Genomic DNA, 12,751 nt, shown 5'->3' on the forward strand with positions numbered 1-12,751 from the left:
GAGGGTCTCATAGGCCAGGATACTGCTAGGTTGCACATAGGTGGTTATCTAGATGATCTATGCTCACTTACTGCATGTACCCTGGGAAACACTGTTCAGGAAAGGGTTTTGTACTTCATGGTCAGATACCTGGTTCTGTCTTTGAGTTTTCCTAGTTGTAAGAGCTTCATTTGACTGCTTACTAGTATATAAATGTAGTACATTTAATTTTTTTAAAAAAATGATATGTATGTATGTGTGTGTGGTGGTGAATGAATGAAGGTGCTCATGGAGGCCAGAAGAGGTGTCAGATCCCCAGAGCTAGAGTTAGCACCCAGCAGAGGTACTTGGAGTCTCTGCAAGAGCAGCAAGCACATCTTCTGAGTCATCTTTCTAATGCCCAGTTAACTTTAAACTCTAAAACACCTAGCAGAACAAGGTTGTACAAACTGGGTACCTTTGGTACATATCTGCAGGACAGGACTAACCAGGCACAACCTGAAATAGTGTAATTCTTTCTTTTTTTTTTTTAATTTTTAAAAGATTTATTTATAAGCTGGGCGTGGTGGCACACGCCTTTAATCCCAGCACTCGGGAGGCAGAGGCAGGCGGGTTTCTGAGTTCGAGGCCAGCATGGTCTACAGAGTGAGTTCCAGGACAGCCAGGGCTATACAGAGAAACCCTGTCTCGAGAAAAAAAAAAAAAAGATTTATTTATGTATTTATTATATAAATACACTGTAGCTGTCTTCAGACATACCAGAAGATAGCATCAGATCTCATTACAGATGGTTGTGAGCCACCATGTGGTTGCTGGGAATTGAACTCAGGATCTCTGGAAGAGCAGTCAGTGCTCTTAACAGCTGAGCCATCTCTCCAGCCCCCCCGTAATTCTTTATTTTTAAGTTTTTTCAATGGGAAGGCAGGGAGTCCTGTTACCCTCTATTGCCTCTCCCTTCAGTTTCCTCGTTGGAAACTGGCAGTTCCTTAGTGGCCATCACAAACAGAGGACCAGCTGGATCTTTGATTTGAAATTTGAAGTTCACATAAACACTTCATCAAGCACGGGGCAGTGCTAGAGATGCAGAGAATTTTACATTTGTAGTCACTGAAAATCTCCTTCCAAAATAACTTCTCTGCTTCTCTTCATCAAACCACCATCTGGCTATTCAAAATAGGTAAGAAATTAAAACTTCACACCTCAATTTCCAAGTAGAAATGCTTACCTTCTAAGTCTTTGTGAGATTAAACTAATCAGTGTGTATTAAATCTTTAATGACTAAAATTTCTTATTTTTATTGTTTTTATTAAGCACTTCCTGATGCTTAGAAGAAAAAAATATCTCAACTATATCAGTTACTAAAATTATGTTTAAACAAAAGTTTATAATAAAAACCAAAATGACAAAGAAGATATATGCAATCCTACAATCACAAGAACCTTAAAATCTAGTCATAAAGTAAAACTCCAAATTATATAAACTAGTGTTCATTCACTAATCTATTTATGTAGAGTAACTACAAGCTACATGGCAAGGTCTTTATAAAAAGAAAGATGATGGTCAGCAAAGAAATTACACAGGTACACATGCAGGCCACGGAGAGTGACTATGCAAAAAATATTTTATTAAGTAACCTCACCAAAACAGCTGAAAATTAAAAAAAAATCTATGCTTAGAGTCAGGACCCAAACCCAACTATTTTGCATTTTAACATCAAATTAGACTTTTGATGAGGTTTCTGGTTATCAACAGAAGACATGGAGTTAGGGAACTCAATGTGCCTTTGGACTAGGTTTTGGGAGATCATGAACAAATAGAACGTGAGAGACAGACACTTAGCAAAGACCTCAAGTGAATAAATATATGATCCATGCTTCTTCTAACCTTACGGTGCTTTAAAGTCAGGTTAAACATCCACATGTGTTCAGATCACGAGATAGGAAGAGCAATTTCTGGGGAAACGCCAAGTAACAGTAACACCCAACATGCTTAGCCACACAGCAACATAAGGAGTCTCTATGTTCACTGGTGACCCTTTGAGACGTCTATGCCTTAACTATCTTACCAGCATTGTCAAAACACATTTACATTATTTACAGCTTTCTTATTCATTTGAGTATTTTGGGTGTTCTATTATACTGAGCAAAGAGAAACAAAGTAGAGAAACACTTCTGCTCAGAAATATATGTATATAAGTCATTCAATTCCACACATAATTTTTGTTACTACAAAAAGGAAAAATATAGTCTCTATAAGATTCTTTATTATATCTACAGACAAACAAATATATTCATGAGCATGAAAAGCATCTAAGAAACATAATAAATTTAGGTACCTGGGTTTATTTATTTATTTATTTTAGCATTTTAAAGAAGGCAGTGAGGAGATATGTCATATAATTTTACAATTGGAAATACTGTACTAGAAATACATTTATTTTATTTAAATATATATAACTTAGGAAGGAAAGCCAAACTGCCAGAGATCTCCTTTTAAAGGCAGTGAGCTACAATGACCTGCATGTGTGTAATGCTGACTGCAAGCCAAGTGTGTAAACACGAGCTAAATAGAGACTGTACTAACTCACCTCACTGATTCACTGATATCTTGCTAAGCTCAATTATAAAGATTGACAAATTTAGGCCTACACTTCTGTATATATATTTATAAAGCAAAAAATCCATTAATTGATTAATAAAATCTTATTTAATAGCTAATCTCCTTTAATCTGATTTTGAATATAAGATATTTTTCACTGCATAAGATTAACCCCAGTTAAAATTATATCACTATCTTAGTAACTATTCTATTGCTGTGGAGAGATCCTGTGAGCAAGGATCGTGAAAAACAGCATTGAGTTGGGGCTTGCTTCCACTGCAGAGGAGCATGGCAGGGAGCCTAAAAGCACACAAGCACTCGTGGCACTGGAGAAGGAACTGAGACCCTACATCCTGATCCAGAAGCTCAAAGCGCACCCCTAGTGGCACACCTCCTCCAAGGCACACTTCCTAACCCTTCTAATCCTGTCACAGAGTTCCACTTCCTGGAGAGTAAGTATTCAAGTATTTGTGCCGAGAGGGGCCAATCTTAGTTAAACCACCACAGTCACTCATGCACGAATGATTCTTTCTATACGTACACAAGTCTTGACCATAAATCAAATATGGGCCAGTAGGTATAAGGAGAAATATTTTCTATGCAATGGTTTTAAAAATTATCTTTCTTTTTTAATTTAATTTTATTTGTAATTCATTTTTTACATTCCATATTCCATTCACCACCCTTCCCCATCCACCCTCTGACTGCTCCACATCCCACACCTCCTCCCCACCCCACCCCACCTGACCTCTAAACTCCATGGGGCCTCCAGTCTCTTGAGGGTTTGGTGCATCATCTCTGAATGAACACAGACCTGGAACTCCTCTACTGTATATGTGTGTTAGGGGCCTCATATCAGCTGGTGTATGCTACCTGTTTGGATATACCCAAAATATACCCCATCATGTCACAGGGGCACCTGTTCCACTATGTTCATAGCAGCCTTATTTGTGATAGCCAGAAGCTGGAAACAACCTAGATGTCCCACGACAGAAGAATGGATACAGAAAATGTGGTTCATTTACACAATTACTCAGCTATTAAGAACGAGGACATCCTGACTTTTGCAGGCAAATGGATGGAACTAGAAAATATCATCCTGAGTGAGGTAACTCAGACCCAAAAGGATATGCATTGTATGCACTCACTAATAAGTGGATATTATCCGAAAGAAAGAAAGAGAGAGAGAGAGAGAGAGAGAGAGAGAGAGAGGAAGGAAGGAAGGAAGGAAGGATGGACGAACCCATACAGAATTCAAAAGGCTCAACAAGCTGAAGTGCCCAAGTGAGGATGCCTCAGTCCCTCTTGGGAGAGAGAAGAAAGCAATCACAACTGGGGAGGGAGGGAGGGAGGGAGGGAGGGAGGGAGGGAGGGAGGGAGGGACAGACTTGGGAGAGAATGTGGATGGAGTGGGGGGGGGGCAGTGGGGGTTGGAGAGGAACCTGATCTAGTATTAGCTGAGGGAAGAGGACTGAAGCCCTAAGGATCATCAGAAAGAATGGAAACAGGCAACCTCAGGAAATAGGAGGTTGAGGAGACCCCCCCCCAACTCACCAGAGACCTGAGAGGTGAGAGACTCCCAGGACTCCTAGGGAGGGACCTTTGATGAAATGCCTGACAGTAGGGAGAGGGAACTTATAGAGCCCACATCCAGCAGGAAAACAGGACATCAAATGAGGGATGGGTTGCTATCCCACAGTCACACCTCTGACCCATAATTGTTTGTCTGAAAGAATTATAGGGATGGAAATGGAGAGGAGCCTGAGAAAAATACGGTCCAGAGACAGGCCCAAAGTGAGATCCAGGTAAAGGGGAGGACCCAAGGCCTGACACTATTACTGAGGCTATGGAGTGCTCATAAAAAGGGACCTATCGTGACCACCCTCAGAAAAACCCAACAAGCAGCTGAAAGAGTCAGATGCAGTTATTTGCACCCAACCAATGGACAGAAGCAGCTGACCCCTGTTGTTGAATTAGAGAAAGTTGAAAGAAGCTGAGGAGGAGGGCGACCCTGTAGGAGGACCAGCAGTCTCAAATAATCTGGACCCCCGAGATCTCTCAAGAATTATCATTCATATTCAAGTAGAATCCAATGGCATCTGTGAGACCAAAGGCAACACACTTATTCCCTAACTTCACAATGAGCAATGCACTAAGCTCCAAAGAAGACATCAGAAGCTCACACCAGCACACAAACTGCTGCGCCCAGCAAACAGAAATGCTTGTATACAAAATGTAGACAAACTGTCAGAAGAGTGTCATAGCAGATAACAGCTCCCTGTCAGGACCTCCCCAGGGAGCGGAGCAGCTGTTAGGCTTCTTGATTACATCTCCTGTCACTGGAAACCGGACCAGTCTGGCTCCCCTGCACTGTTAACACCAGCAGGAACTTTCCTCTTGCTGCCTGGGACTACTGCTCCCTAATTCTGATGTCAATTACATTAATAACAACATCACTGTCTACTTCATTCACATCCAAGAGCGAAAAAGGGCTCCTCAGCAAGGGCTGCTAAGATAACTTGTTTCCTGAATAAAGACTGCATCAAAGCCAACTGCTTTGCAAACATGGCTTCCAGTATTCATTCAGTTAGAGCAACACGACCCATACATTTAAATCCTAATTTAAACCAAATCTGAAAAGAAAGTAAACCCTTAAAATTTTGCTTTAGTCAATTTATTAGAAATACCTGATGCATATTGTTTGTGGCCCTTTAATAGAGTTTATTCATTCCAGGTTAAAGGAAACAATGGGGAAATAATTACTAAAAATGAGAGCCCTGCTTCTCTGATCCTAGGGCTAAGCACATGAACTGGCATTTAGTCTGCTCACTTGTTAGTGGACCTACATTCAAGCTAGGAAACTCTAGTTCTCCATAAGGAGATGATATCCTTTCTTCCCAAGGAGATGAGGGGACAAGGGTAGGGAGAGGAAGAGCATTTCCATGGAGTGGATTGGTCCACTATGACCCCTCCATGGCTCTGATGCTATCTTAAAAACTCACCTTCTAGCTCACGGGATAGAGACCCATGCATTCATATATGATGAAGCCTATAGGCAAGCTTAGTTTGATAAAAGATGGAACAGAACATGTATTTATGAAGAAGGTATGCATAGTCTATATTGTCAATATTTTAGATGTTATTTTGTAGAGATGCTAATAGTTCCTTAGACTTAAGACAACTATTAAGCCTCAAAATGAATTCTGCATCAGCAAGGACAGGAGTAAATTCTGAAACCATTATTCACTAAATCCAAAAAGGTCAGTGCTTGACAGTCACTACAGCAATCCAATGAAATGTTATTAAAATTTACTCTAATTGCTTTATCTGTGTGGTGCCTGTGTGGGTGTGTGCACATGTGTGCACGTTCATGGGGGAGGCCAGAGATGGATAGCAGGTGCCTTCTTTAGTCACTTTCATTTTATGACGTGAGGGTCACGGACTCAGCCACCCGCTGGCCACTGAAGAGCGAAAGCTTCCCTCCTCCAGCACGGGGTTACAGATGTGTCCTGCCACACCTGGCTTTCATTTGTGGGTTCTGAGAATCCAAACGCAGGTCCTTACATTCGTACTACCAAATGAGCTATCTCCTCAACTCAATACAGAGCCATTTCCCTTAAGAGCATCTGTATTTGAGGGCAAGAACAGTGGCTAAAGATCAGACTGACAAAGTATATTCCTCCCTCTCAATGCTTGCATCTTTGCTGAGTGTCTCATACGGATGTACTATTCTGTGTGATTTCTACTCAGTTTAGAAATAACATATCAGAGCCCAATTTCCCTGTTTAGTACAACAAACTGCTATTCAATATTAAAAAAAGAAACATATAATCTGAAAATAATTATTAGCATGTTGTATTGTGAGAGTGCTGGGTTAGGACCAAGCAAATAACAAATAACTTACTTATTATGTCCAACTCAGAATGCTCAAACTTTACAGTAGAGACCTTTTAAAAAGCGTCAAATAGTTGCCATTCACAGCACAATCTCAGAAGCTAATGGGCTTGCTGTGGAAGGAAAGTGTTTGTTGCTCAGCCACAAGCCTCTGCCAGCCCTCAGTAGTGATGTGAATGTTTAGCCGAATGCTCCCAATGTCCACTCCTAACCATTTACAGTAACAACAGGGGAATCTGAGAAATTCTGCTTGAGGGATTTAAATACCCAGTAGGAATTCTGACAAATTCAAAGCTGGAAATTAAACAATGTGCATAACTTGTAGATTCTGACAAGACTTGGGCGTTAATAGTTCGTTCTTATTAACTATTCATGAACGAGTGCAACAGTTAAGAGCATGACCTCAGGAAACAGTCACACTCATTACCATGTCACTTACTATCAGTACTACCAGGAGGTATTAGAAATACTTTACACCCAATGGTTAAAAAAAATAAAAATAAAAAATATTAAAATGGACACTTCACAAAGCCCCATGAAGCCCCAATATGCATATAAAGAAGTGTTCAACAACAGAGAAATGCAAATAGAAAAAAGTACATTTCTGATAGAATGACAATTAACAAGAGTTGTCAAGAGATGATGACAAAGATGGGGAGCTACTGAAATTCTCATACATTGTTGGAGGACAGTGCCTCACTGGATAAAAGGTCCAACCGTGGGAGAAATGGCTCCATTGTGACCCAGTAATTTCACTTCGAGAACATGTTTGTTATCACAGAAAGACACTCTGTACCCCTGAACTGTCATCCTTAGCCGTCCAGCAGCCCTACGTAACCAGAACACCATTTTCTTCTTCTAAGTACCTACTCTGCATATCCCATACAAACTGCCTTGCTGAAGTGTGTGGTCTTCAAGTTAGCTTGTCTTCAAGGTTCTATGCACAGCACCACGTATCAGCACTTCCTCCTTTTCATATTCTCACAGGCAACTTAAACATCCGTGCATTCACATAATGGACAGACAAGGGCTGGACTGCATCCAGTCTGGGGCCCCTAAGACATAGCTGCTGTGTGCATCCAGGCCCTTCTTTGGGGCTGGATGTAGGAAAGGAACTGGTAAGTCTAGAAGGAACTCTGTGTTCACTGTTATTAAAGAACTCTGCAACACTGCACTATGTCACACACACAACAGTGTGTGAAGACCAACTGAGTTCTAAGGTCTCCTCACATTGCCTTAAATAGAACCCCTTAAAGATAAAAGTCATTTTGATGAAGTCCAACTCATTTTTCTCTGGTAGTTTTTACTTTGGGTGCTCTGTCTAAGATACCAACATTGTCAATTATGTTTTCTTCTGAGAGCTGCTCTAGGCCGTCCACTTCAGCACTATACTCCCTTCTCAGGTAACTTTTTGGATATGTCATGAAGCAGAGAGACAATCTTACTTTGAATATCTATCTGCCCCAGAACCATTTGTAGAAGACTGCTCTTTTCCACAATGAATAGTCTTGGCATTTTTATTGAAAATCTACTGGCCCTCTGTTTTCCTGGGTTCTGTATCTGAGGATTTAACTGATCACGGGCTATGAATACTAGGAAGAAACTTGCGCTCACACTGAACATGCTCAGACTTTTCTATACATCATCCCATAAACAACATGGTATAATGACTATTTACATATTATTGATATTGTATTAGGCATTATAAATGATGTAGAAATGACTTAAACTATATAGGGACATATACTATAAATGTGTATGCAAATACTATTCCATCCCAATAGGGGTTTTAGCAGCTACTGCAGATTTTAGTACACACAAGGCATTCTGAAACTAATTCTCTATAGGTAGCACAGGACTATATAGTTTTCAATTCTAGTTCCTATACATACATGTCCATCCTTAGGCCAGTACCATAATGCTTGAATACTGTTGTTTAATGATAGGCTTTGAGGTTTTCTTTCTTTACTTGATTCATTATATGCTAATAAGTACTTAAATGTTCATACACAACATAGATGCTAAGCATACTACAATGTTGCAGCCCCTTTGAGCATGTTCACATGCATTCAAATACATAACTCCTACAAGGTTATTTTGACAAGGTTGGTCAAAAGGATTGTACATTTTAAATTTTGATAGGCATTGGTAATTCACCTTCCAATAAGGTTAAGTCAAGTTCTACTCCTTCCAATAATATATAAGAAAGGCCACTTGACTGACCTACATTCTCTCTACCAAGACTCTTTTTTCAATCTTTACAATTTTTCTCAGTTTTTCAAATCTCTTTTGTTGTGATAAAAGGATTCAACTACGGTAATTGTAAAAATTATTGATACTCTAGTATGTCAGTCTTTAAAAAAATTTATTTATTTTATGTATGTGAGTACACTGTCACTGTCTTCTGACACAGCAAAAGAGGGCAATTACAGATGGTTGTGAGCCACCATGTGGCTGCTGGGAATTGAACTCAGGATCTCTGGAAGAGCAGTCAGTGCTCTTAACCACTGAGCCATCTCTCCAGCACCCAGTATGTCAGTCTTATCTCTCATTGCACCTATACCCTCAACTGACCTAAAAAACATATGCAATAAATGCATGCACGAAGACAGTAGTACCTGATACTCTCAAGTGTTTGATGTAACTGTTCCAATTAAACGGTAAGAAAAATGACTGTATCTGATGTAGAGAAATGTCAAAATTGATTGGTGTTATGTCAAGACTTTCCTCCCATATCAAATATAGAAGGAGGAACTGACAGTCTTTCAGGCATACTAAACAGTGATAATCACTTACTAAGTTAGTTTGCACATTGATAAATCCATTAGGACATTCAAGAAATGATTTAATTACTACTAAAAGTAGTCTTGTCTTAGCAAGTCTATCTTCAGAAATAGATCTTAAATAATTTAAAGAAAAAAACGATGTTCAAAGTATTATTTGTAATAAAGAAATCAAAGTGATTGTTATGGTATAAAAGGAAATAAGATTAGAAAAAAAATGATTCCACACTAGATACTAATTAACAGAAAAAACATATGTAATCATGAAGCCCATAAGCACAAGGTCTACTATATAAAAATACTCTGCACATTTTAAAATGAGGGATGCAAATTTTTATGTACATTTAACACATAATAATTGTGGGTAATTTTTTTCCATTAATTTGTAAATTTCCTGTAACATTTTAGAATTAAGTCCACAATTACACCATCTGTTCATACTTGTCAGTTTTTACATTAAAAATCTCCTTACTGTGATGATGCCAATCAGTTGTGTATAGAAGAGTCCAGTTATTCCAACTAACATAGTGATGCCCATGAAGGCAGCTAGTCTCATGATAGCCAGCTCATGGCGAACAACAAAGAGATCCTGCAAAGAAGAAGACAGGCTTTTAAATGACTTGCAGTATTGCTGACTACTGAAATCAGAGCCAATACATGGCACATAAGTATTCCCCTTACTGTTTCCTCCTTTTGTTCCATGTCATCAACACATAAATATTTGAAAAATTTAAAAATAACTTTAGAACTTATAACAGAAAGTTGAAAACTATAGGATTTTACTACTGTTGTATCTTGAAATGATAATCTCTCTCAGTCTGAGAGTTACGAGTTACCTTCCATTTTATATATATATACACACACACACATACATACATACATACATACACACACACACACACACACACACACACACACACACACACACACATATATATATATATATATATATATATATATATATATATATATACACACACACAAGGCTACACAAAGAACCCCTATCTCAGAAAACCAATATATATATTGGTTTCTCTGTGTAGCCTTGGCTGTCCTGGAACTCACTCTGTAGACTAGGCTGGCCTTGAACTCAGAAATCTGCCTGCTTCTGCCTCCCAAGTGCTGGGATTAAAGGTGTGTGCCACCGCTGCCCGGCACAAGTTACCTTTCTAACACACACACACACACACACACACACACACACACACACACACACACACACACACAATTTGTGGAAGAAAAAAAAATAGAAACATTATAGGGTGTTTGGTCCACAAAAGGAAAGTTTGTTATTACATTGCTAAAAATTTGGAATGTAGAGGCATGCTTTACAATACTAAATCACCTACTAATTATCTAATTTAGCCCCATCGAGGGGAACCTCCGTAATAGGAGGTAACAGCCTTCTCCAGCCCACCCCATGTGTTCTCCCATTCAGTTATCCCTGTGCTATACACACACATGACAAACAAAAATGATGTGCTCTCTACACTCCCTCACGTCCCATGCAGTCCTATGGAGATGCAGGCATACAGTGCTGCTGAGATGGAAAGGAACATGATAGGAAATGGGAACTATGATAAGGCAAAGGTCATTTTCTGGTCATTTCCAGGGGATAGAAGTGAGTAATCTGAACATGAACTATACCCTAAGGACAAGAAAACAAAGAACAATCCATTTGGCATCATGGTTATTGAAAATACCAAGGGAGAGAGTCAGACAACTAGTATTACCTCAGGAGTGAATTGCTGTTCAACTTGGAAGTAAACCAGCCAGTGTTAGATGCAATGGCTGAATGCCCCAAATGCAACCACTGTATGCTTCCTGACAGAGGTTAAGGATTATGAGTGTTGTGGCAATCCCAAAAGTAGGGCCAGGAGTGAAGAGTGCAAGCAAGCATCCCAGAGCTTGGAAGGGGAAGGCAGGAGGACCAGAAAGCCAAGGCCAAGCTAAACAGCTTGGAGTTAATTTTCTGAATAATAGATGAACAGACAGACAGATAGATACATAGACAGACAGACAGGTAGGTAGGTAGAATGAAAAAAAAAAATTAGGTAAGCCCCAAAGAGGACACGTTTGAAACAAAGGACTGATGCCTTTCTGTGGCGCATGCTGACAAAGTTTTAGACTCAAGAAATTAACAGCTGGCTCTATACCTTTGATACTCATTAGCCTGGAAAACATAAAACTCCTCAAGCCACTTGAATTGTTCTCTAACAAATACTATGCTGTCAACCAACATTTCACTTTTAAAAGGTCTAATTCTAAATACTCATAAAAATAAAACTGACATGCAATGCACATCACACATGAAGCAGCAACTTGAGCATTACAAGAACACTGTTCCTTGTCCATCGCATCTGTAAGGAAGCCCAGATGAGCCAAGTTTTAAAGTACATCTTACTGAATCAAGCCATGGGGAACACACAAGACAGGTCACTCCCCAAACATCTCCTAGAGGGCATCACATGAGCCTCACCCACCACCAAGGCTCTGCACTCACTTTCACAAGCCAACCTTAGTGCACACTTGCAGCCACGTTGCTCCGAGTCAGTGGGGTGTGTGCACTTCCCGACCATCTGGTAAGAAGAAATGATGCTGCTGTTTCTGTCAGGCTCCCCCTTTCTGAATGTAACTGACAAGAAGGTCTGGGATGCTGTGCCTTCCTTCCCCACAAGCCTCTGGGGTTTTAGCACATGGTTTTATGTGGTAGGTGACTTAAGGCATGTGCATGCTGTTACAGCAGAGGTTACTATGCTACAATGACTACTTCTAACCAAACAAAATCTATCTTGCCTCCTTCTTAGGAAAAGATATTTTTAAAAAATGGATGGTGACAAGACTAAAATATTTATGTTTAAAGTTACATTGTGCATTTGGTTATATATTTGAATTACTTGAAATAGTACAGAAATTAACATAAAATTACTTATCATTTTTATATTTTCAGAAAACAACTGGATTCCAAGTTCACACATGCATTACTCAAATTGAATTTAAATCTGTACTTTAGTTCTGTCTTTTTTCTTTTAAATAAAGCACTTTTGAAGTCCTAAGCTATCTTATGAAATGCAGCTACATCAAGAACCCATTTAGACTCAGAATCTTTACTATCCATGTGAAGATATCCCCAACCCCCAATTCCTCAGAATTTGACTGTATTTGAAAGTGGAAGTTTCAATGCTGTGACTAAATTAAAGTTAAGGCACCAAAGTGGACACTCCTTCAAATCACTGGTGCCCTTAAATGGAAGGATGTGTGGGCATAGAAAAAAGTCCAGGACTCTTCTACATGGAGGAAATACCACTAAGGGCACATTGGGATGGTGGGTGCTTATAACCCAAATAAACAAGGTAAAGTCAGATCTGCTGGCACCATAACCTTGAACTTGCAGCCATCATAATTTAGAGGGACAAATTTCTTCTAAGTTACAGTCTGTGGTATTTTGTTACACTAGCCCTAGCAAACTAGGCTAGCTTCCAGGTCTAACCCTCAAT

The 12,751-nt window shown here is 39.5% G+C and overlaps 1 protein-coding gene across 8 annotated transcripts in view; it reads right to left on the bottom strand.

Moving 5' to 3' along the window:
- The window catches only part of Zdhhc21 (zinc finger, DHHC domain containing 21), a 61,160-nt gene that overhangs the window by 11,866 nt on the left and 36,543 nt on the right, over window positions 1–12,751 (bottom strand). For 7 of the 8 annotated variants that reach the window (NR_149737.1, XM_011250094.3, NM_026647.4 and 4 more), the window contains one exon: window positions 9,727–9,843. Coding sequence is in view for 7 of the 8 variants with exons in the window: in XM_011250094.3 (XP_011248396.1) it covers window positions 9,727–9,843 (117 nt within the window). In the remaining variant the exon portion in view is untranslated. Of the gene's footprint in view, window positions 1–9,725; window positions 9,844–12,751 lie in introns of those variants that run through there. The other variant, XM_011250097.3, reaches the window with a different exon arrangement.

Source organism: Mus musculus, chromosome 4 (genome assembly GCF_000001635.26).
Source record: "Mus musculus strain C57BL/6J chromosome 4, GRCm38.p6 C57BL/6J".
NCBI classification, from domain to species: domain Eukaryota; kingdom Metazoa; phylum Chordata; class Mammalia; order Rodentia; family Muridae; genus Mus; species Mus musculus.